Source organism: Nymphaea colorata, chromosome 14, assembly GCF_008831285.2.
Source record: "Nymphaea colorata isolate Beijing-Zhang1983 chromosome 14, ASM883128v2, whole genome shotgun sequence".
Classification (NCBI taxonomy): domain Eukaryota; kingdom Viridiplantae; phylum Streptophyta; class Magnoliopsida; order Nymphaeales; family Nymphaeaceae; genus Nymphaea; species Nymphaea colorata.
In genome coordinates, this window is record NC_045151.1 from 2,256,095 (window position 1) to 2,281,982 (window position 25,888).

At 37.3% G+C, this 25,888-nt stretch overlaps 1 protein-coding gene and 1 pseudogene across 3 annotated transcripts; both read left to right on the plus strand.

Moving 5' to 3' along the window:
- Positions 1-697: 697 nt before the first annotated feature.
- Positions 698-10,740, plus strand: LOC116267390 (E3 ubiquitin-protein ligase RGLG4-like). Of its 3 annotated transcripts, none has more exons than XM_031649070.2 (12): positions 698-1,150; positions 3,962-4,046; positions 4,730-4,873; positions 5,248-5,361; positions 6,982-7,079; positions 7,180-7,259; positions 8,008-8,113; positions 8,210-8,337; positions 9,059-9,188; positions 9,290-9,346; positions 9,635-9,722; positions 10,419-10,740. In XM_031649070.2, exons 1-11 carry the CDS (start codon positions 872-874, stop codon positions 9,719-9,721), a joined length of 1,308 nt encoding a protein of 435 aa, XP_031504930.1. In that variant the 5' UTR covers positions 698-871; the 3' UTR covers position 9,722; positions 10,419-10,740. The 3 variants fall into 3 exon arrangements, with proteins under 3 accessions (XP_031504930.1, XP_031504928.1, XP_031504929.1); XM_031649068.2 differs by having other exon boundaries at positions 10,426-10,740; XM_031649069.2 differs by having other exon boundaries at positions 9,635-10,740.
- A 143-nt stretch (positions 10,741-10,883) lies between these two features.
- The window catches only part of LOC116267645 (E3 ubiquitin-protein ligase RGLG4-like), a 49,145-nt pseudogene continuing 34,140 nt past the window's right edge, over positions 10,884-25,888 (plus strand).

Consider the following 25,888-nt stretch of genomic DNA (forward strand, 5'->3'; position numbering starts at 1 on the left):
ACATATAGAAAAAATGTATTATAAAAATTTATGACCTAACCCAGTTGCCAAGTCAACTTTCTGATGACCCAATGTTCAATTGATCTGAGTTTGAACCACGGCTTCACCAAGTATCCTCAGCACAACTGATGCTGGAACTCTCCCATTACACTTGTCCGTCCTCAAACTAAAAGGGATGACCCACAACTTCAAATATCCTGGGTTGGTCCCCCATTACTAGACATAGCATCTTACTTGGAAGTTTCCTTCCTTACTCTGCGCCAAAGAAAAGCATCTCATAGAGACCAAATTTATTTAAATAATCCTTCAAAAGTTTTAGATTTGAGAGGCACTAATATGTAATAAATTAAATTGTAAAAGGGTACCAATATGTAAACAAGGTAGACTATGTGGGTCTGCGTGGACAGCAGCACTAAGAGCTACTAAAATAGAAAGAAGTTAGCTTTTGGGTCCTACTTAATATGAATTATTTATTTTCATGTGCTGAACTTACAAAAATTTGTTTCTTAAAACTATTTGGGAACCATAATTGTCAAAGAATTGAATGGGAACAACCCATTCATGACATAAAAAGATAGAATTAAAATCCACAAAGCTAATTGAGGAAAGGACCGCACATAGTTAGAGCTTGTGCACCACCCTAAGGAATCTTGGTAGAGATATGCACAGGTTTATGGTTCTCTATTCCCAATAGCAAAGCAAGCACGAGGAAGTTTCAGAGAAGTTGCGCCCTCTGTTCCTTTTTATCTCCCTCGCGGCATCCTTCACTGTTCTGCTTTTTCTCTTCTTTTCCTTCAAACGAGAGAGAAAAGAGAGAGAGAATCTGAGAGGAGAGAAGAGAAAGAGAGAGGAAACAAAGAGAAACAGAGAGATGGGCTGTGTCCCCTCGACGTCCATGACAGGAGATGGGAACACAAGACGACTTACAAGTGTTGATCATGAACGTGGAGACATCAACCACGGTAGCGGCGGCAGAAGAAATGCACTTGTTGACTCGTCTACGACAGGAGGCACCAGCAGCCACGGCTCTATCGCTATGGCCACGGCAGCGACGAATGGGGCAGGCGGTCGTGCCGCGGCGCATCTTGACAGGCGGAGGGTCAGCCAGAAGTACGGGTTTATCCCCGATAATTATTCCTCCCTCGAACAGGTCTCTCTCTCTCTCTTATATATACATATATAGATTACTTGTTACTTGTTAAAGACTTTTTTGCTTTAAATAACAGAAAACAACAAGCCATTATCAAGGCTCCTTTGTGGTGAGGATGATATATAAGAAATGAATAATTCAGAGCCAGGTTAAGATTCAACAAACTTAGAGCAGGGAGAACGAACCAATGAGAGAAAGAGAAGCGAGAGAGAAAGAAAAATGAGGTTGGAAAATCCAGTTCAGAAAATGAGACTTGTTTAAGCCAATCTCCACTAGTTTTCTGGATTCCTAATCTGAAGGAGAGCAAAATATTTGAGAAGAGCAAAATACAATGAATTAAGTTTATTTTGGAGACCTCTCTCTCTCTCCTTTTATATATATATATATATATATATTGCTAAAGGACACTGTTGTAGAAAATTTCATTTTTTAAAAGGTATAATGTATATAAATAAGAAAATAATTGTAAGACAACCATAAAGAAAATGAAGAAACATTTTGTACGCAGAGAAAAAAAAAGGTCACATGCTGAACTATATTTTTTTCTAAAAAGAAATATTATGTAATATCTAAAGTTTTCACGTAGGCCAGTGAAGATTTTTGTGAGGCCAAGCGAGGTCCAAACCGAGCCGACCACAGATTGCACTAAAAAAAGCACGTACGTACGTTCGTTCCCTTCCTTTCCCTTCTCGGATGTTGCAGGAGGGTGGCAGGAGCCTGCCAGTAGTCACGGTGAGCTGGTGGCCTCCCCTTCTCTATCGAAGAGCTCCATTCAATTAATGCTGCTCGATTGACAGAACACTCTCAAAGGGAAGGGAAGAGTAAGGGTTTCGAGGCCGGAGAATTTGGCCGTCCAAACCCAAATAGAGAAATCCATAAATAATGGTATACCCAATGCATACTATTTTAATGGAAAAAATAAAGTATTCTGTTCAACTACTCGTGTCATGTACTCACTAAAAAATAAGTGATGCTTAGTCTTGCAAACATACTATTAGTATGACAATTTTATCAGCCATCAGATACTACCCGATAATCAAAGGGTTTCTTGGTATTTGGAACACAGTCTTCCATCAATGCATCCATTATTTGTGCTTGAAACGATAAAAGCTTTCAATTGATGTCAGGTAATCAGTTGGAACTTATATTCCCATATGACTGAAAAAGCTATAGAGAAGAATGTTATACAAAAATGCCTCTAGATCTAAAAAAGAAACCCCCCATCCCTAAAGGGAAAATATGGAAGGGGAAAAAGTTTCCTTGTTCACATTAAGATCCATAACTTTTTCCTTTCTTTTTTGCAGATGATAAATGTTTTTTTTTTTTTATCTAAATATGGATGTTTTGATAGGTCTAGCGGGTAGCAGACCTAGAAATTTTCGGATAAAAGATATAATTTTCATTTTTCAAGGGGCACAATATATATAAATAAGCAAAAAAAAATGTATACACTTATACAAAAACAAAAATATTTTAGAGCTGGTGTGGGCAACTACCTGTATGTGGCTCGGCTATTGGGTCCAGCTCTAGTTCCATTTGGCCTTTGCTAAAATTCTACTTGATCGAGTCTAAGAAAACCAGAGTTGATTTTTGATGTTTTTTTCTGAAACCAAACCATAGCTTTGTAGCAATATAGTTGATAAAGTCCTCTTTCTTCCAAATCCGTTGCACGATTAATTACACCAAGGCTACATTTGGATTTTTCTCAATTGGATCTGGAAGAGTAACCATATACTTATGTTACACATCTAAAACCAAATTGTGACTCAATAAACAAAAACATCGTACGTATATGTATGTATGTTTCTTTGTGCATAATTGGTCGACCCAGGTCTGAACATTCATGATTAATGTCATTTTTTTCACCCAACTTTTTCTCTCATTCTCTCACATACTTTTTTTCTCTCACATAATCTATATGTGAATAGACTGATAACTGTGAAAGTTTGATGAGTAATAACTTTTTCTTTTTTGTTTTTTTTTTCAATCACAATAAATATCTAGTACTTACTTTAGAGAGAGAGAGAGAGAGAGAGGGAGAGAGAGAGAGAGAGAGTATATATATATATATATATATATATATATATATATTTCAATCACAATAAATATCTAGTACTTACTTTAGAGAGAGAGAGAGAGAGAGAGAGAGAGAGAGAGAGAGAGAGTATGTATATATATATATATGTGAAAGAAAGAGAGATTAGAAAAACTTGTCCTAAAATGGCGGATAACAATAGAATTATGTCGTTTGAGTGAGCAAGATGAACTCCCATGCCAGAGTGAGATGAAATTAGGTCCTTACATCTCCCCACCCCAGGATCAAAGGCTGCATGAGTTTCTGTATCTGAGCCCACTCGGCCACTTTACATGTCAACTAGTGCCAGCGAGTGCAACACTTCCTTTCCATTGACATGAGAAATAGATGCTTATGCTCAGAGGCGGAGTCAGAAATTTTTCATGAGGAGGACCAAATTAAAGTTTCTAAATTTTGACATGAGCCGAAATAACATTTTCAAAATTTTTATATAAGACAAGTAAAATTTTCTGAATTTTTTTTTGAGGTGGGGCCAGGTTCCATGCGCCACCTCAAACTAAACCTACATCCCGCGAACAATAGAATGAGTCAATAGATCAGGTGATAACTGAACCCAACTGAATGGGTCCCGATTGTATTTAGCATTGGGCGAAGTGATCCAACTGACATTTTGATTAGTTTCATTACATGTGTTATAGTCTCATATTGCTTAGCAGAAGTAGAAGGTCATGAATGGTGGGCTGAGAATCTGAGATGACTAAGATACACAAGTACAGGTCACAGCAGCAATAAGGGAAGCAGGAGTGGAATCTTCAAACCTTATAGTGGGAATCGATTTCACCAAGAGCAATGAGTGGACAGGTAAATTTTCACACACATGCACGTCATTTTGCACATACAAACACACACATATACTTGTACATTCCCGACAATTATCAGTTTGCGCAATATGAGTTGAATCTTACAAACTTGTATATATGTATATATATATACATATACCTCTCAATATTTCCAGTTGTTTTTCATGAGTTTAAATTATATAGACAGATGCAGAAAGAATGAACATATAATAGGAAAACATTTTCAAAATTTGATACCTAAATTACATATTATGAGTTGAGAAACATAAAATCTTTGGGAGGCGTTAAGTATTTTAGTGTTGCATGAATCTATCTCAAGATTGACACATAAATGTATATAGAACTGAGACATGGTTCCAGTTAACGAATGCCCTCAATGTTTAATACTTAATAAAATATAATTTTATGTAATAGAGTTCTTTTATTCTTAAAAACTTCATTAGTGTATTCATTTATAAAATTGCATTTATAAAAAAATGGCACTCATAGTGTTTTCAGACCAGGAATATATATATAATTGCATTGATAAAGAATAGCACTCATAGTGTTTTCAGACCATGAATGTATATATATATATATATATATATATATATATATATATATATATATATATATATATATATATATATATATATATATATATATACATCACGCAAATTGACTAATTATTATTTTTTTATGCAGGGAAAAATTCCTTCGGTAACAAAAGCCTGCATGCAACTGATGCGGGGACGCCCAATCCGTACGAGCAAGCGATCGCTATAATAGGGAAGACTTTGGCCCCTTTCGATGAAGACAACCTCATTCCATGTTTTGGTTTTGGAGATGGTCAGTTATTGTTTTACCACAAATCTTGCGGTTTTTACGTACGAATAGATCAAGGCTCGATAGTCAAATGCCCTCTTAGGTGCATGTTAGATCTATCAAGAACGCTCCCGGCCACTTAATTTGTCCATAAAAAAAGAAAAGAAAAAAAAGTAGGTAAATGTTAAGTGATTGAAGAGTCTTCAGTATTATGTTGAGAACATAGCAAGCGGAAGGGTTATCTGAAAATCAATGGATATATATATATATATTATACACACATACACAAGTCGATTATCGATTTGACAATTTATTCTCCCGTAGTTGTTCGTTATTCTTGTTGAAGTACTTACTCGCACTTCTTTCTGTCACTTTACTTTCTTTTTCTTTGTGTTTAGCAACGACCCACGATGAAGCAGTATTTAGCTTTCACAGTGATCACAGACCTTGCCATGGTTTCGAGGAAGTGCTGCAATGCTATCGCCAAATATTACGCAACTTGAAATTAGCTGGTAGGCTTTATGATTCATATATTACATATGTGAAATTTCGGTTGGCTTTCTCAGCGTTCTTTCAAGCTTGCTTGCTTGAAGTTCATAGTTATTTATATTCAGAAATCCTACATTATAAGTTCATAGTTATTTATATTCAGAAATCCTACATTATGTTGGTTGCTCAAGTCCCGGAAATGTTACAGCTTACGCACTTTAAGGTTGTGTTTGGTTCACGACAGATTTGAGATCACTAGGATTTTAGACCTTTGGTCAGAAACCCCCACCCTCCCCAATAATCGGACCGTAATCTTACGGGTTTTTTTTTACATGTAATGTGGATTTAATATCCACAGTACTAAAAGTCTCTGTTTGTTGATTTTACAATACACACCTTTTAATGCAGCCCTGGATCTCAGATCCAAGGCTATCAAACTCTACCTTAGCTTTTAACAATTCTTGCTTCATCAGTAGTCTTGCTTGAAAGGATCCTAAGAGAAAATCGGTTGTAAGAATTTTTTTTGAACTTTTGGTGGGAGACGAAGGAGATAAAGGTTCAATTAGACCAGTCAGTGAGGATGCTAACCTGTCGCATTCAGGCCAGATGTAGGTTACACCTGCCCAACGTGATTGGAGCCGGCTTATTCAGAGCCTGGTTCAGGTCCAGACTCAAGTTGTGATTATGCACATAATTTGCATGGTGCTGGTGTATTTTTATTGAATATTAGTCTGATAGATTTTTTTTTTATTAACATGTTAGGTTTGTGCACAAAAAACATACAAAATCCAATTTCTGATTAGCCATTGGATCCTCTTTCTTTTGTCAAATCCCACTAGACCAATTCTGATCTGGTTCTGTAATAACAGAAGCCAGATCTATAGATCTCTATTTGCTAGACATCCAAACACTGATGATCAGCTTATGTTCAGTGGGAAAGCTATATTCCTTACTAGTTTGTCACACACGCACACACAACCACACAACCACATAAAAGCATATGGTGGGAGTATGCAAGCTGAAACCTATGGTAACCTATATCATTTCTAAAGGTAATCATACAGGCCATTCAATTGATTGATAAAAAGCAAGCACTTAATTTTGATTGATCACAACACATTATCGGTGCTTTGGGAAGGTTCCATAATCAACAACAAGAAATTTTTGTGAAGTTTTCCCATCCTTGGTCATATTTTTCGTAAAAAGGTGCAGCTCATTAAGTGCTATCTTAAGTGAATAGTGTATAGCACAATCTCTTAGACAGAAGAAATGTTGAATTTATTAGATGAGGAGCATGTGTGATCTCCTGTTGCATGTTGTACGGGATTTGAGATGACAGCAGTGACTTGATCTCTGTTCAACATGATTGCTCATAATTGTTACCACAAAAATTCACTACCATCCCACTTTTCCTTGTCTTAATTGAAACAAATTGTCCTCCAGGGTCCCTTTACTATAACCTATGGGAAAAAGTTCTTGCATAAATTGGTTTGTTCTTAAACTGAATAAACAAACTTCCAAATAGCACCTATGTAAACATTGTTATCAAGCTCATGAGGAATAAGAACCTTGGTTCTACATCTCGAGCTTTTACATGGTTTTGCCCTCACAGAGCATAGCTTTTCCATTCTCCCATATGCCAGGTCCAACATCTTTTGCACCGGTAATTGAAGCATCCATAGACATTGTTGAAAAAAGTGGTGGGCAGTATCATGTTCTAGTCATACTTGCAGATGGGCAGGTGTGTGATCTCGATTCTACTTGGGCATTAATTTATTTCTGTATTTCCTACAATCTTCCAATAATGGTCAAGACAACTATATATCAATTATGATATTCAGGTCACAAAAAGTGTTGACACGATGCCTAGCTCACTTAGCCCACAGGAGGAGAAGACAATCAATGCAATAGCGCTTGCAAGGTATTGCTGTGTCCTCCCCTGTTCTGTTGATGAAATTTGGGTTTCATGTAGTATCTATCAATCATGAAGCTAATTCCTTTCTTGTCGGGTCAACATGGAATAGATAACCAACACATAAAATCAGTCACTTGCATACAAGCAGTCTGCTTCTTTGGTAAAGGCTACTTGTAGTTGTCACCAAGCTTAAGGGACATCATAATTCAAAACTTGGCGAGAAATGAATTTTTGTCATAATGTCCAACTTGTACATTCTTTAGTAGAAGGAAGGTCTAGTAATTGAATGAAGTACCGACTACTTCCTTTCCAAAGATTCCATCCCTAGAAAAATGAAACACGGTGTAGTAATTGAATGAAGCATTGACTACTTCCTCTCCCAAGGCTCTACCTCAAAAAAAAAAAAGGGAAACACAGTGTAGTTAGTGGGCCCTAAGTACTTGATGCAAGCTAGTGAACCAAATTAACCTATTGCCATTGATGGAGAAGGGACCGATCAAGAATATACAATTGGTGTGACATCTCCTTAATACTGAAGGAAGGACACAATATTTTATTGTACCACCTACAGGCCAGAGAGAGAGTACTTCTAAACAATGAAGAGCAAGAGAAATACCTCTTCTTAACGAGTATTTAAAAAGAAAAGACCTTCTTGACAAGTAATACCTTGGCAGCTTAATTGCTTGGGAGTGAATTCCTATATACTACTTGTGGAGACAAACTGTCATCAAATTGTTTGGTTTTCTGCATTCAGCTCTTATCCTCTATCAATAGTTCTGGTTGGAGTTGGAGATGGACCTTGGGAAGATATGAAGGAATTCGATGATAAAATTCCAGCTCGTGTATTTGACAACTTTCAGGTAGCGAATCACATTGATGTCTCACACCTTCATGACATCAAATCGTCAATTAGATTTCTAACGGCAGAGCATAATTACTTTTTATCATCCATGCAGTTTGTTAATTTCACAAACATCATGTCAAAGAATGGAAGTTCTATTGAAAAAGAAGCAGCCTTTGCACTTGCAGCACTCATGGAGATTCCCATTCAGTACAAAGCTATTATGGAGCTTGGCCTTCTCGGGTATTGAATCTGTTCTAAATTCGTTGAAGCATGAATTTTGGTACAAACAGGAAACAATGACTATACTGCATAGAGTATTTTCGGGCTTAACATTTTATTACATTATGTGGTGATGTCACTTTTATGCTCCATATAAAATCCCACCACCACCACCACCTTCTTGTCTTCTCTATTGATGATGTAAGTTAACTGTCATCTTTTTGGTAAGGTGATATTTCAAGCATGCATCATTTATGTGGAAGGGTACAAGCATGTCAAAGTATAGGTCTTTGTGCGCATATACACATATCATGTACATTGAACATAACAAATTATAGCTTTTTTATGCGTTATGAGTCCATATACGTTTTAAATTCACAAAAACTAACTAGATGAATGTGATATTCGTTTCCAAAAAGCCTAGGAATTAGCTTAAAATTTTGTGTCTAACATGAATTTCTATAAGCTTAAGATCATATGCTTGGCCATCCTTATAAAAATATGATGTTTGCATAGGAAAATTTTGATGGTTTAAATTGATTCTTATGTTTGTAGACACGAAAACATTATATCCATGTTATCTGTTTCGTGAAATGACACCTCTATATTAGAGCTTACCTGAGCATCCAATTTCATATCATCAATGTCATACCAAATCATTGTTGCCTTGCACAAGTTGTAATTTTTCTCACTTTGAGGCAATTATGCATGACCTATGTGCATGATCTGGATACAATGTCAGCCATGTGACTGGGAAATCGAAGAGAGTGATAGCACGTCCACCTCCTGGTGGTCGACCTCGTTTTGAGTCGATGCAGGAGACTACCCGCCAGACCGACTCACAATCAACAACTAATGAAAGAGCGAATCAGGCAAGTGATTGAACTCTGTCCTTGTCAGATAGGTTTTTGATGTTCCAAGTTTATCGTCTATTGTCTTGTTTCTTTTGAATTCATTATTTTATTTGGTGCAGGCATGCCCCATATGCTTGACTAATTCTATGGACATGGCCTTCGGATGTGGGCACATGGTAAGATCTGCAAATACCACTAACTTTCCTTGTCATTAGGACAGTTCCTTAATAACTCCGCTATTATATTCTTATTAGAAGTCAAAAATTATATAATTAGAAAGGGAATAGAGAAAAGAAATGTGGCGTACATGGTGTTGCCAAACACAAAAGCTCATTTTCATCTTCTATTATTGTGCTGGTATAAGGATCTAACAATTCCTTATTGTCAAGGATGTAACTAAAAGGAAGTTTTGTTGAACAATAAAGTTGTGCGCTGACATCAAATTTATTTATTTTTTTTCTTAGACATGTAGAGAATGTGGAGAAAATTTGAGAACATGCCCAATATGTCGTGCTGTCATTCAAACACGCTTGAGATTGTACAGTGGATGAGGTAAGGGCACTTAATTTCCTATGCATTTGAAGCCCAAAGTTCAAAACAGGAGCACTTAAATCATACAAAAATATGTGCACTTGCACTTGGAAGACTTAAATTTTAAGGCTTTAAGTTTGTCCTCAAAAGCCATCTCCTCATGGTATACCTAGAAGGTGGTGGCTCTTGGATTGCTTTATTTGATAATAGATAAGGTTATTTAGTGTCATCCTATATACAATGGTTTGAAATATCTGAAAGTTATCATGTTATACCACCTACAATAAGTATGTAAGAGTTGTTTTTTTGCATTTGGATCATAAAGAGCACATTAGTATGGTCAATTTTTTCAACAAAAAAAAAAAATTGTGAGGTAGAGTTACACAAAAGATTATGCTATCTCATTGCATCTAGTTTTAATTTTGAAAAGTGAGCTGACATCAACCAATTTATGTCAAGATAGATTGATGTAGGTGTTGAACTCTTATCCTTTTTCAAGTCTCGAGTCTTACCCTTACCCAAGTGGGCGGGAAGCTTCTTGACATGAAACATCCTCTCCGTCTAGCATCTTGTACAGCAGGGAAAGAGAAAGAAAGTTGTGTATGCACAGTCACAGTGAAAGAAGAAAAGACATTTTGATAATTTGTTACAAAGAAATGTGTCTCTTTTGTTTTCAGTGTGAATTAAGTGTATTTTTGTTGTTAACGTGCATGAAAGTTTTTAGATCGCATAAAATAAAAGAAAAGGATGGAGAATCGAAGGGAAGCGGAAGCAATCGGTTTCGAGATAAGGTGCGAATGCCATTTATTTAAGGGGACAAGGTTGTGAAACACGCCTCAATGTTCTAAGATATAACAATGATGTCATTACTTGGAGGTACGCAAGCGGTTTGCGTCAGCTAACAGATCATACTTGAGCTGTATGAAATCTCAATCTTATGATGTACATGGGCTTTGCAAAGTACAAAATGGTTCATTGTAATTAGGTTTATGGTTCTCTATTCCCAATAGCAAAGCAAGCACGAGGAAGTTTCAGAGAAGTTGCGCCCTCTGTTCCTTTTTATCTTCCTCGCAGCATCTTCACTGTTCTCTGCTTTTTCTCTTCTTTTCCTTAAACGAGAGAGAAAAGAGAGAGAGAATCTGAGAGAAGAGAGAAGAGAAAAAGAGAGGAAAGAGAGAGAGAGAGAGAGAGAGAGAGAGAGAGAGAGAGAGAGAGAGAGAGAGAGATGGGCTGTGTTCCCTCGACGTCCATGAACACAAGACGACTTACAAGTGTTGATCATGAACGTGGAGACATCAGCTACGGTAGCGGCGACAGAAGGAATGCACTTGTTGACTCGTCTACGACAGGAGGCACCAGCAGCCACGGCTCTATCGCTATGGCCACGGCAGCGACGAATGGGGCAGGCGGTCGTGCCGCGGCGCATCTTGACAGGCGGATGGTCAGCCAGAATTACGGGTTTATCCCCGATAATTATTCCTCTCTCGAACAGGTCTCTCTCTTATATATATATAGTCCTAAGATCTAGATGAGTTTCTTTGAGTCTACTTGTTATTTGTTGACGACTGTTTTGCTTTAAACAACAGAAAACAAGGAGCCATTATCAAGGCTCCTTTGTGGAGAAGATGATATATATAAGAAATGAATAATTAAGGGACTGGTTAAGATTCAAAATACTTAGAGCAGAGAGAACAAACGAATGAGAGAAAAAGAAGTGAGAGAGTAAGAAAAATGAGGTTGGAAAAACCAGTTCAGAAAATGAGACTTGTTGAACCGCTCTCCACTAGTTTTTCTGGTTTCCTAATCTTAAGGAGAGAAAAATACAATGAATTAAGTTTATTTTGTTTTGGTGACCTCTCTCTCTCTCCTTATATATATATATATATATATATATATATATATATATATATATATTGCTAAAGGACACTGTTGTAGAAAATTTCATTTTTTAAAAGGTATAATGTATATGAATAAGAAAATAATTGTAAGACAACCATAAAGAAATGAAGAAACATTTTGTACGCAGAGAAAAAAAGAGGTCACATGCTGAACTATATTTTTTTTCTAAAAGAAATATTATGTAATTTCTAAAATTTTCATGTAGGTCAAGTGAAGATTTTTGTAAGGCCAAGCGCGCGGTCCAAACCGAGCCGACAACAGATTGCCCTAAAAAGCACGTACGTACGTTCGTTCGTTCCGTGCGTGATGTACCGCGGATGAAACTTGAAACTGTCGAGCAGGGACGGAAGTCTGCGCTCTACGGGAACATCCACGCAATTCAATCGCCCGTTGATAGTGCTTGACCTTACAAGTCTCTTCATTCAAACTTGAACCAAGTATTACTTCTATTATTTCCTTTCAATTGCAACCTAGCAAGCTCGAACCAGATGGATGGCTCATAGCATTAGAAACTGAAGAGAAAACAATGTGTCAGGTCTCTCTTCCCAATGCTCCTTCCTTTGGCGGCAAACTTGGTCATGTATCAATATAATTAATGACTAAACTACTTTTAATTTATATTAAGAACTTTTTGTAATGACAAAAATAAAAATGAAAAAAATTATAAAGTAGATTTTTTTTAACAAATTACCATAATATCTTTCCCTCCTTTTAAGTGCACGCAACTTTCTCTATAGAAGAGCTCAGCACTCTCAAAGGAAAGAGTAAGGGTTTCCCTAAAATTTATTTGGAGGGAAAGGAAGGGGCATGAATGCTGTGTGAGAGGCCTGAGAATTTGGCCGTCTAAACTCAATAGAGAAATCTATAAATAATGGTATACTTAATGCATAGTATTTAAAAGAAAAAAAAAAAGTATTCGGTTCAACTACTTGTGTCATATACTCAAAGGGTTTTTTTTGGCACGTGGTTCCATCAATGTATCCATATAATGTGCTTGCAACGATAAAAGTTTGTAACTGATGTTTGGTTATACGTTGGAATCATATTCCCAGATGACTGAAAAAGCTATAGAGAAGAAGGTTATACCAAAATGTCCCTATATCTAAAAAAGAAACCCCCATCCCTAAGGGCAAAAGTGGAAGGAGGAAAAAGTTTCCTTGTTCACATTATGATCCGTAACTTTTTCCTTTCTTTGTTTCATATGATAGTGCTTTTTTTTTTATCTAATATGAATGTATGAACATGTTTAGTGGGTGGGGGAGCTAACAATTTTTGGCTAAAAGATATAATTTTCATTCTTTAAAGGGAACAATATTAAAAAAATAAGTAAAAAATTGTAGACACTTTTGCAAAAACAAAGAAAAATTTTAGAACTGGTGTGGGCAAATGCCTATATATGGCTCCACTATTGGGTGCAACTCTAGTTCCATCTGTCCCTTGCTAAAATTCAACATGATCCAGTCTAAGAAAACCAGAGTCGATTTTTGATGTTGTTTTCTGAAACCAAACCATAGCTTTGTAGCAATATAGTTGGTAGAATCCTCTCTCTTCCAAATCCTTTACAAGATTAATTACACCAAGGCTATAGTTATGTTACAGATCAAAAACCAAATTGTGACTCAATAATCAGAACCTCTTATATGTACGTTTGTATATGCGTAATTGGTCGACCCAGGTCTGAAAAGTCATGATTAATGCCATTTTTTTCACCCAACTTTTTCTTCTTCTTCCCTCACATAATCTTTATTTGAATAGATTGATAACTGTGAAAGTTTGATGAGTAATAACTTTTTGTTTTTGTTTTTTTCTCAACAGTAATGTTTGAGATTGTTTTTTATCCGTTCCGTTTAGCATACAAGTGTCTTGTACTTACTAGAGTATATATATATATATAAGAGAGAGATTAGAAAAACCTATCCTAAAATGGCAGATAATAATAAAATTATGTCATTTGGATGAGCAGGAGGAACTCCCATGCCTTCTCCTCTGCTAGGAGGCTGCATCAGTTCCTGTATCTAAACCCACTCGGCCGTTCTACACAACAACTAGTGCCAACCAGTGCAATTGACACAAGAAATATATGTCTATGCTCAGGAGTGGAGTCAGAATTTTTTTATCAGGAGGACTAAATTAAAGTTTCTAAATTTTAACAGGAGCCGAAATATTATTTTTCAAAATTTTTATATAAGACAAGTAAAATTTTTTAAATTTTATATGCATTTTTTTTTTAAGGTGCTGCCAAGGCCCATGTGCCCCCTGGCTCTGCCCCTTGCCTATACTGCCTGGGCCTGTGAATTGTGGCCCTGCAGCACGGGCCCAAACCGGTGAGCCAGCACCTTTAGTAGGCCAACAGTAGGTCTAACGTTATTCCTGGTGAACCGAAGGGAACTCCATTATCCAGATGAGAGACAAAAGCTCCCCCACATTTCCCCTCATCATAGGGTTTAGAGCTGCATCAAAGTTTAAGTGTACTAAAAGTTGCTTCCATTAACTCGAGAGTACCACCTTCCACCTTTTACACTTCAAAGGAGTAGCGATGCTCCCTCGGATGAGTCTAAGCTTATTGTTTTTAAATGGGGAAACTAAACCTACATCCCCAAACAATAGAACGAGTCAATAGATCAGGTGATTACTGGACCCGACAAAATGGGTCCGGATTGTATTGAACATCGGGTGAACCGATCCAATTGACATCTTTGATTAGTTTCATTATATGTGTTATGGTCTCATATTGGTTAGCAGAAGTAGAAGCTCAAGAATGTTGGGCTGAGAATCTGAGATGACTAAGATGCACAAGTACAGGTCACAGCTGCAATAAGGGAAGCAGGACTGAATCTTCAAACCTTATAGTGGGAATCGATTTCACCAAGAGCAATGAGTGGACAGGTAAATTTTCACACACATGCAGCTCTTGTTGCACATACAAACAGACACATATACTTGTACATTTCCAACAATTCAGTTTGCGCAATATGAGTTGAATTTTACAAAATTGCACACACACACACACACACACGGATATATATATATATATATACCTCTTTATATAGACAGATGGAGAATGCATGAACATATAATAGGAAAATATTTTCAAAATTTGATACTTAAGTTTAGGGCTGAACACGAGCCGAGTCGAGCCTGAGCTCGGCCAGCTCGAACTCGGCTCGACTAAGTAAGAGTCGAGCTCAGCTTGACTCGAGCTCGACAATAACTCAACTATAATAGCTCGAACTCGACTCGATAGTCATGAGTCGAGCTCGAGCTCGACTCGAAAGTCATGAGTCGAGCTCGAGCTCGACTCGATTAAGCTTGATAAACTCGTTTGCTCTTGAAGAGACAGACGCAGATCCAAGTCAAGAACAACTCGTTTAAGCTCGATTAACTCATATGCTCTTGAAGAGACAGACGCTGGCCATGATCAAGTCAAGAACAAGAGTTGTAGGCTTCATTTTTGGTGATTGTTTTGGCATCAATATGGGTAGATAAGATCATAAGAAGGAACTGCTCAAAATTTCTGCATAGTCAAAGTTATTGTTTTCCTTCCAAGAATGGAAGTATCATGCATCTCTCAGTTGCATCAAATATCATCTCTCGATGGATACATTCATAATCAAGACAAGAATTAGACATAAGGGTCCCGTCTGACCCAAGATCCTCAGCAGCAGATAAGCTAGTAGCACTCCCATCAGCGACATGAAAGCTTTCTGAATTACAATTCTTATCATCACTAGAGCTGCTACTGCTATCATCACTTTAGTCAGAAATCTAATCTGGCAGGATTTTCAATGTCTTGAACTGCCAAAATACAGAAAAACCACTCAGTTTAATCAGCCTACAGTTCAGATAAAAAAAATGGGACAACTGCAAAAAAGCACATGACAGATAATCAAGAACTAAGAACAGGTAACACCTGTAAGCATGGATAACAATAACCTCTTGGATCTTCAGAAATAGAAAAACAATAAAATGTCAACATTGTTTTTTTCCTATGAATCTGAAATATCTTACGAGTATCAAAGAAGGGTTTAGTTTGCAACATAACGCCACTCTCTAACAAAGTGGCTACTGCTCTGTTGCTTCATCTCGTCTGTTGTTTACAAGACTGAAAAAAAGAGACTAAGCATGGATCGTGTGGCAATATTTTTCTCTGTTCCAATGGTTGTTCCAATGGTTGGAAGGCACTGAAGAAGAAACACTACTAATTACAGAGAAGACAATTCCAACAGTGGCCAGGTTCCAAGTGATCACTTTCAGGATTCTGCAACCATCTGCAAGAATAGGAAGCGAAAGCACGGATGATTTTCTTGATAGAATGTGCAGTTTGCATTGCTAGATTTTGAAGGTAGGGAGCTGTTTCATCTGCTGCCTAAATGTAAATTTACTTCCCACGTGCAATATATGGACATATTGCTGGAGAGCCATTCGAGCTGCAGATTACGTGGTTGTCAAAATTAGCAACCTGTTTCACTAAAACAATTAGTTGTCCTGGATGCTTTTGAAAAAGGAAAACTTGCCACAATAAATTATGAGGAAAAGCAGAATTGATGCCATTAAGTTGGCCTACATATAATGCTTCGTAATAGCTACCCCAGCAGCAAATTAGACAGGAAGAACAGGCTATAGATTTCCAAGCCGTTGAAATGGTGATCAACACACAATATGCAGGATCCACATATCTGATAGAGATCAAATATGTCTTATAATGCACTGTATTTCATTGTCCTCATTTTCCTTCGTCCTAATCCTTTTCTTGTACTTGCGCAGTTCAGGTATTACATTCCATTATCTCCCCACTCCCCCCCCTCCCTTATGAACTACAGTAGTTCATCACGAGGACATCACCAATTCCATGCCTCCGATTGTGTTCTTGTCACAAGAAGGCACGAGCACTTCTGGCTCAGAATGTGCTGTTTTCTGATGAAGATGTTTCTACCATGTGCTAGGCAAGTCCATACACCACTTGGCGTCTTGCCATTTTCTGATGAACAGTGACATTCTCATTCTTGATGCATCCTAAAGCATAAATTAGATAGACAAAAGGGTCATCCTAACGCTTCGATAATGTGGCTTTGTTTTCTGCATAACCAATAACGCAAAAAGTTCAAGTGGTATGTCAATAATGACATATCCATTGTATCATCTCTTATAAACATGAAAGTGAAACAAGAGGCAGATAATGTCCATCAAAACAAAATCATCTCTCACGTCTATGAAATTGTTTGAAAAGAAACCCTGAAAACCACAAAAAAAATGACAATTACCGTCCAGCAATGGATGATGCCTTCAGTCCTGCCCGAACCCCCCTTGCACAAAAACCCAGAAACATTGGACATCAAAACAGAAAACCGCAAGGAGCAACTGAAACAGACACTACTTCAAAACAAAACAACGAGAAAAAACAAGCATTACCAAGAGGCAACTTGAATCATTCTAATGATATATATTCACTTGATTCATCCTCAACCTGAAAGAAATACATATAGTCAATTAACAAAATATTCACAAAATATTTAATAAATACAATTTCTTCAAAACATACTTACATTTGTTAAAACTTCATGCATTGGATCACCATCATTCTTTATCCAATTACCCAAACAAACCAAAGCTTCAACTGTTTTTGGCATCAATGAATTACGACTATCATTAACAATTCGACCTCCTGTACTAAATGCTTTTTTGAAGCAACAGAAGTTATTAGAATGGACAACAGATCACGTGCCATTTGTGAAAGAATTCGATACTTAGATTCCTTATCCTTTCACCATTGAAAAATATTGAAAGAATCTTCATCACCATTATCATCATGCTTAATCAATCTGTCCTCCAAATATGTGTCTATCTCAGATTTGGTGACCTGAAAAGCAACATTCTTAGCTTTACCTAAGAACTTAAAAAATAACTTTCTTTCAGCACGTGGTGTGTCTCGACTCTCTCGACCTTGAATACTAGAGCAATGAGTTGATGCAGTAGAAATATTGACGTCCACTTCATTTCTTTGAATGTAACTTTCATAAACATCTTGTAAAGATTGTTTTATCATTTGCATTTGTTCTTCCCTTTCTTCTCTTGACTGGTAAATTCTTGAAAAGACAAATTCTGATAATGTGAGTTTCACGCGTGGATCTAATATGGATGCAATAATCATTAACAAGTTACATGATTTCCAATATTTATCAAATTTCTCCTTCATTTTTACTGCCATTACCTTCATAAACCCACTTTCATTTTCAACCTTTTCCTGCAATATTTCTTGAACTCTTCAAATTTTAAGAAAATACAAGTTCGTTGTTGCATAAGATGACCCAAAAAATAAAATGGACACATAATAGAAAACTTGAAGAAAATCACATATCACTGCTATTTTTCCCAATCCTCAGGTCCAAGCAACCATACCAAGCCTGGGTCTTCCATGCTATATCTTGCAAAAACATTTTTATATGCAAGAGCTGTTTCCAACATAAAATATGTTGAATTCCATCGAGTTGGTACATCTAACAATAACTTATTTGTCGTTGAAATTTCCAACTCTCTAGCTGCAGCTACAGAACCATAGAGTCTTGAAGGTGAAACTTTGATATATTTTACTGCATCTCTAATGCTAATGATTTCATCTTTAGTGGCACTCAACCCATCTTGTACCATCAGATTCAGAATATGCGCACAACATTGCACATGAAAAAATTTTCCTCTATAAAACAAGTTGATGCCACTTTTTTGCATGTTCTCTTTTAATTTTCTAACAAGAACATCATTTGATGAAGCGTTGTCAACTGTAATGGATATTATTTTTTTTTAATCTCTCACTCTGCAAGATGCTTAGCAATTACATTTGCTAAAACTAACCCAGTATGAGGTGGCTCAACTTCGGTAAAGTTGATGATACGTTGTTGCATATTCCACTCTTTATCAATGAAATGTGTTGTTAATGCCATATATCCAAGTTGCTGGTTTGACGTCCACATATCTGTAGTCAAAGCAATCTTATCAACACCCTTCAAGACAAAAAGCAATTTTTTCTTTTCATCTTCATATAATTTCATGACATCTCTCTTAACTGTCGTTGTTGAAACTGGCACCCAATTAAGAAAACCAAGCCTAAGAAGGAATCTAAACAAACAAATATCCACTATGGAAAAAGCATGTTCTCCGGTTGCCACTAGTTTTGCAATTATCTCTCTTATTGCTCGAGCATCGATGTTGGAACCCATTTCCATAAGCTTCTTCGTGACATCTGAAGTATTCCCAGATTTAAAACTTAAAATCGTTTGCTTTTTGTTAGCAAAACGTGTCAAACATTTGTGTCTTCTCATTGATGATATAGATCCTCCTGCACTTATCAAAAATAGTGTACTGCTGTAACGCTCGACTCATTTTTTAGGTGGGCCGGATCGGGTCCAGACCCGGACACCGATTCCAGTAGCGTGGGAGCCTGACGTTGCCTTCTTCTCCCTCGTCTTTCCCTCGTCTCCCTCGTTTCCCCTCTTCGTCTCTTCCTTTGCTATGACCACAACACAGAGAAGAGGAAGACAGAGGTCGGTGCAGCAGCGACGGAAGTGGACTGCGGCGGCGGCGGCGCTCAGGTGAGCCGTCGGTCTCTCTCTCTGACTCTTCCTCTCCCTCCCGTGTTGTTTCCCTTTTCGGCCAGCTCTCTCTCCCGCACTCTCTCTCTGTCCATGCTCTCTGCTTGAGCCTCTCCCCTTTTGTCTGAACCCTCTTTGCTCGCCCTCTCTCTATGCACGCCCTCTTCCTCCCACGCATCCTTGCACTCTCTCTCTCTTCCTGCACTCTCCCCTCTTCGTCAGCACCCTCTGCCCATGCTTTTCCCTCTCTCAGAGCCCCTTTTACAACTACTATGGGCCTCTTCTAACGACAGACACCTCTCTCTTAAACCTCCTTTTTGCCGATTTTGATTCTCTTATCGTTGTTTGATCAGATTTCAGCTTGGGGATGTGTTCTTCCCCCTCATAACAGCGGCTAGAATGCGTTGGTGTGGCGGCATTGCGGGATTTTAGTAGTTTGAGGACCTCTCGAACTTGTGAGGTGGCTACCGGGAGGATTGCAGCAGTTCAGACTCTTAAATTGGGGTGAGCAAGGCCTAATCGAGCCTAGATTGTTGTATATTTGTTGTTGGAGCATGTATAATTATTAATGGAGCATGCTAGATTTAAGATTTGATGAATTAGGATGTTTGTTAATGACGTTACTATTTTGGAGAAGGTCTAGGACTCATGTGGAGGAACGATGATCCATGTCTACAATGATCTTATAAGCATGATGAGTTGATTTCGAAGCAATTAGGAAGCATGGTAGAGATTGTATTGTTGTGGAGAACGTTAAAATCGTTTTGGTGAGCTTGGAGAAATATGCTTCTATTGAGGTGCATATACGTTGTATGTTGAGAATCTTATGGTGGGGAAGACACCTCAACTAAGGAAAACAAGTGAGAATCGTACATGTGATAAGTCGAATACAAGTTTTGAGTTCTAATCGTTGGAGGCAACGTCGTGGGTTGGGTAGAAACCCTTTTTGGAGGGTTTCGTGGGTCGACAGCCATTTGAGGTGAAGACATGCCTTGATGACAGTATTTTCACATTTGTATTGATGGTAAGCGAAACGAGTAGAGAACTTACCATTTTGTTATGTTTGCAGGTACACCGGGCACGTCAAGTAGGCCTTGAGCAATGTGGGTCGTAGTTCAAGGTGTTTAGTAGACGCGCGACAGGTATGGCGGCATTCCAGGCAAATCTCTGCCTAGAAAATTGTGTGAATGTGTGTTCCTAGGATCGTGGGATCTTAGGATTGTGATGTGATTGATGAATTTTTTTGTGAATGAATGTGTGTATGCATGCAAATGGTTTGATATATGATATGATTTGTTTTGAAAGGCTATGAGAAGCATGTTTTGAAAATGTTACGCATTTGCATGTGCATGATAGGATTGATGACTACTTAGGATAGATGAGGTGGGGTATCGAGTCGAGTATCTCCTCGACCCCAATTATGCATTAGAAAACATCCTAGAATGATAATTGTCTAGGTCAGATACGAGCCAATCACGGATCGAGACTACTCTCCGTGGTTTGGCTAAGTTTTGAAAGGTGTGATTGATGTGTGTGATTGTTAATGATTTGTCATGTGTGTTAACACCCCAAATTTTTCCACATCAAAATTGAAGCAATGTGAAAATTTCACAAAAGAATTGTGAAAATTTGCAATTTCAAAGCCAATTTCGAATCTAAAGAACAATTAGATTCAAATCGTGAATTTAACCCGATACACGAATCCCAATGCAGGATTACGAGTCCAAATTCAATTGCAAATGTCATTTGAAATCCAAATCCAATTGCAAAATGCAAATTTTGACTTAGATCCAAGAATTGGATCTAATTCAGTCTAAAATGCTACGTGGGACCCACGTGTGGGCCCCACCTAGCCCGTGTGGTCAAGAGCCCTCCCCAGGGGCCATGCCCCCCTCCATGTAAAAAAAAAATAATAAATAAATATTTTCTCTCAAATTAATTGAAGAAAAGTCATTTTCAAGAAGAAATAAAGGAGAAACCTAGGAAAAGAGAGACATTTATGTCTCTCTCTCTTCTTTAACCAGATCCTCCTTAAAGAAAAAAATCATTTCCAAGGAAGCAATTACTAGACTGGTCAAACTCACCTAACCTACTTAATCCAAGTAGGTTTGACCCGGGTACACTCAAATGTGGTGCCAATTCCAGCTAGGTTCGGTCACAATGGGCTCAACATAGTCAAAACGTAAGTCTGTCTCATGATCCAATTAATGGACGAAAATAGACTTTGACCGAACCAAACCCACTTTGACTAAACTCAGTCAAAGTACAATTTAGCTCAATTAAGAGCTTTCTTGACCCAAATTTATCAAATTACCTCAAATAAAGTCAAACTACTTGCAAATGAGCTTTGACTTTGGTCAATTGGTCGAAATTGATCAATTTGGACAATTTTGCCCTTCTGCGGTCAACTTAAGATTAAAAAGCCTAAAATGGTTTATGAAAGGCAAATAAACATTTGAATTTGTCAAATGCTTGAATCAAATACCAAATTTAAATTGAATTTCTCAAGTGAAAGTTTGATTCAGTTGAAATCCATTTTCAATCAAGTTTTGGACGAAAATACCCTTTTCGAACCAAATTTGATAAAATTTTTAAATTTTATTAAAATTTAAATTTAATTATCATAATTCAATGGCATTTGGAGCTTAGTAACTAGGTTTTAACCTTATAAGCTCGATTTCAAACAAAAAAAAATAAATAGTACAAAATAAGGGCAAAACCCTGTGTAAGGGCATTTTCGTCCAAAATTTTGGTCAAAATGGTCACCTAGGTCTGAACCCAAGTTGACCAAACCTAGCCCAGCCCACCTAGCTCGTGGAAATGGGCTGAGAAATGGTCAATTAGAGCCTTTAAAGTCTATTTAACTCATTTTACAAGTCCCCAAGGTCTTAAGTAAGTTCCCAAGGTGAGTTAAGAAGGTGGTTGAACCCACCTCCTCCTCTATATAAACCTCCCCTTGGCCACTAAGGGGGAGGACGAAATTTTGGAGCATTCTATCAAATTGCTGCAGCCAAGGAGCTAGGAGGGAGAAGCCAAGGAAGAGAGAAGAGGTTCGTCCAAGCCCCCTTCCCCTTTTTCTCCCATTCTCTTCTTCACTTTCTTCTATTCTCCCCATTGATTTTGCTAAGTTAGGGTGCTTAAGTGAACCCTTACTTAGGATTTTCGTGGTGAGAATCCCTCTTTACCACTCCAAATTCCAGCAAGCAAGCTATTTCTTATTCTAGCTTTGCTAAGCTTGAATCCACGGTTGGATTCTTGCTTAGGATTGCTTGGGTTAGAAAACAAGTGAAGACGAAAGACAAACATCAAGACCGACCGCAAGGTAGGTGATCTTAACTCACTTCTCTTCTACTTTAGCTTATTGTTGATTTATTTTAATTCCAACAATTCATGGGAGGGTTTATTTTCATTTGCTTACGGCTGGGAATGATGTCCAGCTAAGGGAAACCTACGCTTCAATGTACATGTTAATGCATAATGCATGCATATATCGGTTTTTCTTAAATATGAACCCAAGTATCAAATTTCGAAATGGGCCCCAAGGCCACGTCCCTTTCAAAGGAACCAACTTAATACCATTTTGAACTCCCTACCATGAGAGAATCCCACGGTGAGAAAGTGATTTTGCTACATCACGTATGATGAAAATGCCTATAAGGGATGAATACGTTTTTATGAATGTGATCCACCCTTGCATGGCGAAATGATGGACGAATAAGCTTGAGTATTGTTTTATTTTCTTTCTTATTCACAGTCATTTTGATTCATGTCTTTCAATTTAATTAATCAAGGGTAGTAGGGAAGATTTGAAACAAGTTCTCAATCTTCCTACATAAAAGAACCCAGCCATGAATCATCATGATTCATGAGTCATGCGGTCCCTTGATAAAATTTCATTTTGAAAAGTAAGGTACGTATATGTATACATTGTTATATATGTACATATATGCATCCGATTTCTTGTCAAAAATTACATTCCTCCCTTAAAATCAGGTTGGAACATGTTTCCAAACCGGTCTTTAAGGAAATGGGCCATTTTTATTGATTTTTCTAGTGCAAGATTATAAATTACTTTCATTTCATTTTTACTTAATTTCAGCAAACCCATACGTAAGATGTATGTATGTTGTTGAAATCAGACCATGTTTTATAGGAATTGGTTTAAGAATATCAAAATTTACGTATTTGAAATACCAACCATCCTAGAATCATCCAAAGGAGTTGATGATTTCATTACTACGAAATCTGGAATTTGAATAGATTTGAAAAACTCATTGTTTCTATCTAAGAAACAAGTCCTTATTGGAATCAATGTCCACAATTTTCAGCTATTTAAATCAACACAAGGTCTGATTTTTAGCTATTTTGAGACAAAAGTGGACGTCATCCATGTCTCCCATCCGTTTCAAAGATTGAACTTGACATCATTTATATATTTTCATCATTTTGATAATTTTATGTTAAGCCTCAAGCTTATGGACTACATCTCTAATTCATGTGCTTAGTCATATAATGAGCACATATAGAGAAAGTCCTACATTTTAATCAATCTTCATGTATAGATTGTATGACGTGCAATACGGACTTTGAGAGATTATGAGGGAGTGAAGAATGTATGTTTCATATGAATGAATCTTGATGGATTATGAGAGAGAGAAGAATGAATGTTCCATATAGTTTCCATTCTCGTTTCATGCATTCACTTTCACTCAAAATCAATGGCACCACATGCACATTCTCAAGAAATTAAGTGATTCAAATTTAAGTTGCAAAAAGTGACCAAGTCATATTGCAATGAGAATTTGTAAACTTCACTTAACTTCAAAAGAAAACACAAGCAATGCATTCATAATCTTTTGGCCAAAGTGCATTTGAAAAACAACATGTTTTCTAACAATTTGGAACCTATGTTCTTTCAAAAGAATGAATTCTACAAATCACATGATTTGACAAAAGAAGAGTTCAAAATCAATTTTTATCATAAGATGATCATCATCATCTAGAGTTCACAACAAAGAACTCAATTCCAAATCTTCAAAAATCCTAAAGAATTATGTGTTTCAAATAACACCAAAACAAAGGATTTTAAACCAACTTGAAAACCCCCAATATTCAAATTCATTTATTCAAAAAAATGAATTTCGGTTCTTGAATCCAAAACCTCAATGCATAAGCATATAGGACTTACATCAATAACTCGTATATGATCCAAATGATCTTTAGTCCTTGGTCTAATTACCCCTGTTAAAGGCGGCAGGAACGGTTGGACCTCGTACCGACGAGCGGATCCCTTTCTCTTGAAAATTTTCTCAAAACCCCAATTTTAAAAGAATTTTGCTGACTCGCATTTCGACCTTCTTGAAAAGGGAGTGGGGTGCGAACAGATGGCACGCCCGGTGGGACCCGTCATTGTTTGTCTAAAGACTTATTTGGATCATATATGAGTTATTTTCACCAATGTCGGACATCAATTGCACAAAAAAAAAAAAAAAAAAAATTAAACTCACAAAAATGCATACTGACATGATGTAGTGTACATTGAGGAGATTTCATGAACCTCATTCATTTCAATTTATCCTACCCCTCCTCAATTTAAAGATTGTATGCAGCCCATGTATGCTCTCAAAATTTCAAATCTATCTCTTAGGAATGTATGCAATAGAGCCATCTATTTCGCATCTTCTCATGAATTTTGAAAAACAAATCCTTACCTATATCATATCCCGGTCATCATGTTGCCGGGCTATTTCTAGGACATTAGTCCAAGATATAGCCTTACAACTGGACCACCCAATTGGACTGAGAAGTCCCCCCATTAGTACCAAAACGGACAATAGTCCCGGTATATCGATGGGTGAACAAGGAGAAATGGAGAGCCCAAATCTAGAAAACCCTTGGAGGAGTCAATGCTAGTACTATAAATTTGGTATATAAGTATACCATAAATTTTGGATAAATAAAGAATCATTTGCCCATTTATTTTCCATAGGTTTCAAGACCAATTTTCAAAATAATGCATATAGGCAAGAGTCCTAGGAATTGCATTATCAATTTTTCATTAACTGCTTGTTTGGACGCATGTGATGTTTTACTTTGCCCCTAAGTCCATGTCCAAACCCAATGTCAAAACTCTTCTCGAGTCTCTATTGGGTCAATTCATGTCAAAGTCTAATACCTTCTCTTGTCTAGATGGACTCAGAAAGTATCTTCCCATATGACCACATCCTATTCGGGTCATGTCAAGGCCGATCCGGACTTCGCATCATCCCAAGTGGAGTCTACCTACCTCAGTGGTATCTTTCATGGTACCCAACTTTTCGGTGTATGTTCCCGGATCACTTAGAAGATTGCGGTCTTGAAGAAGCAGTCAGTCTTGCCATACAGCCTATCAATGGCAATCTAATCCATGCAATTGCTGAAAGATGGAACCCAAGGACCAACACATTCTGGTTTCCATGGGGTGAAATGACAATCACTCTTGATGAGTTCTCCAACATTATGGGTTTGCCAGAACCAAAAGGTGACCCAAGAGGTCCAATTGAAGACCAGTTCCTTGTAAACCAAGGTCAAGTCAAAACTCTAGAAGTGATTCGTAAACTCACAGGGAAAAGGAGTTGGCATTTTCTAGAGAAAGTTGGACATCAATATCTTCAACTACAAGAGCTTGGTGAAACATACTCCCAATTTGTCAACCCTGCGTCACTA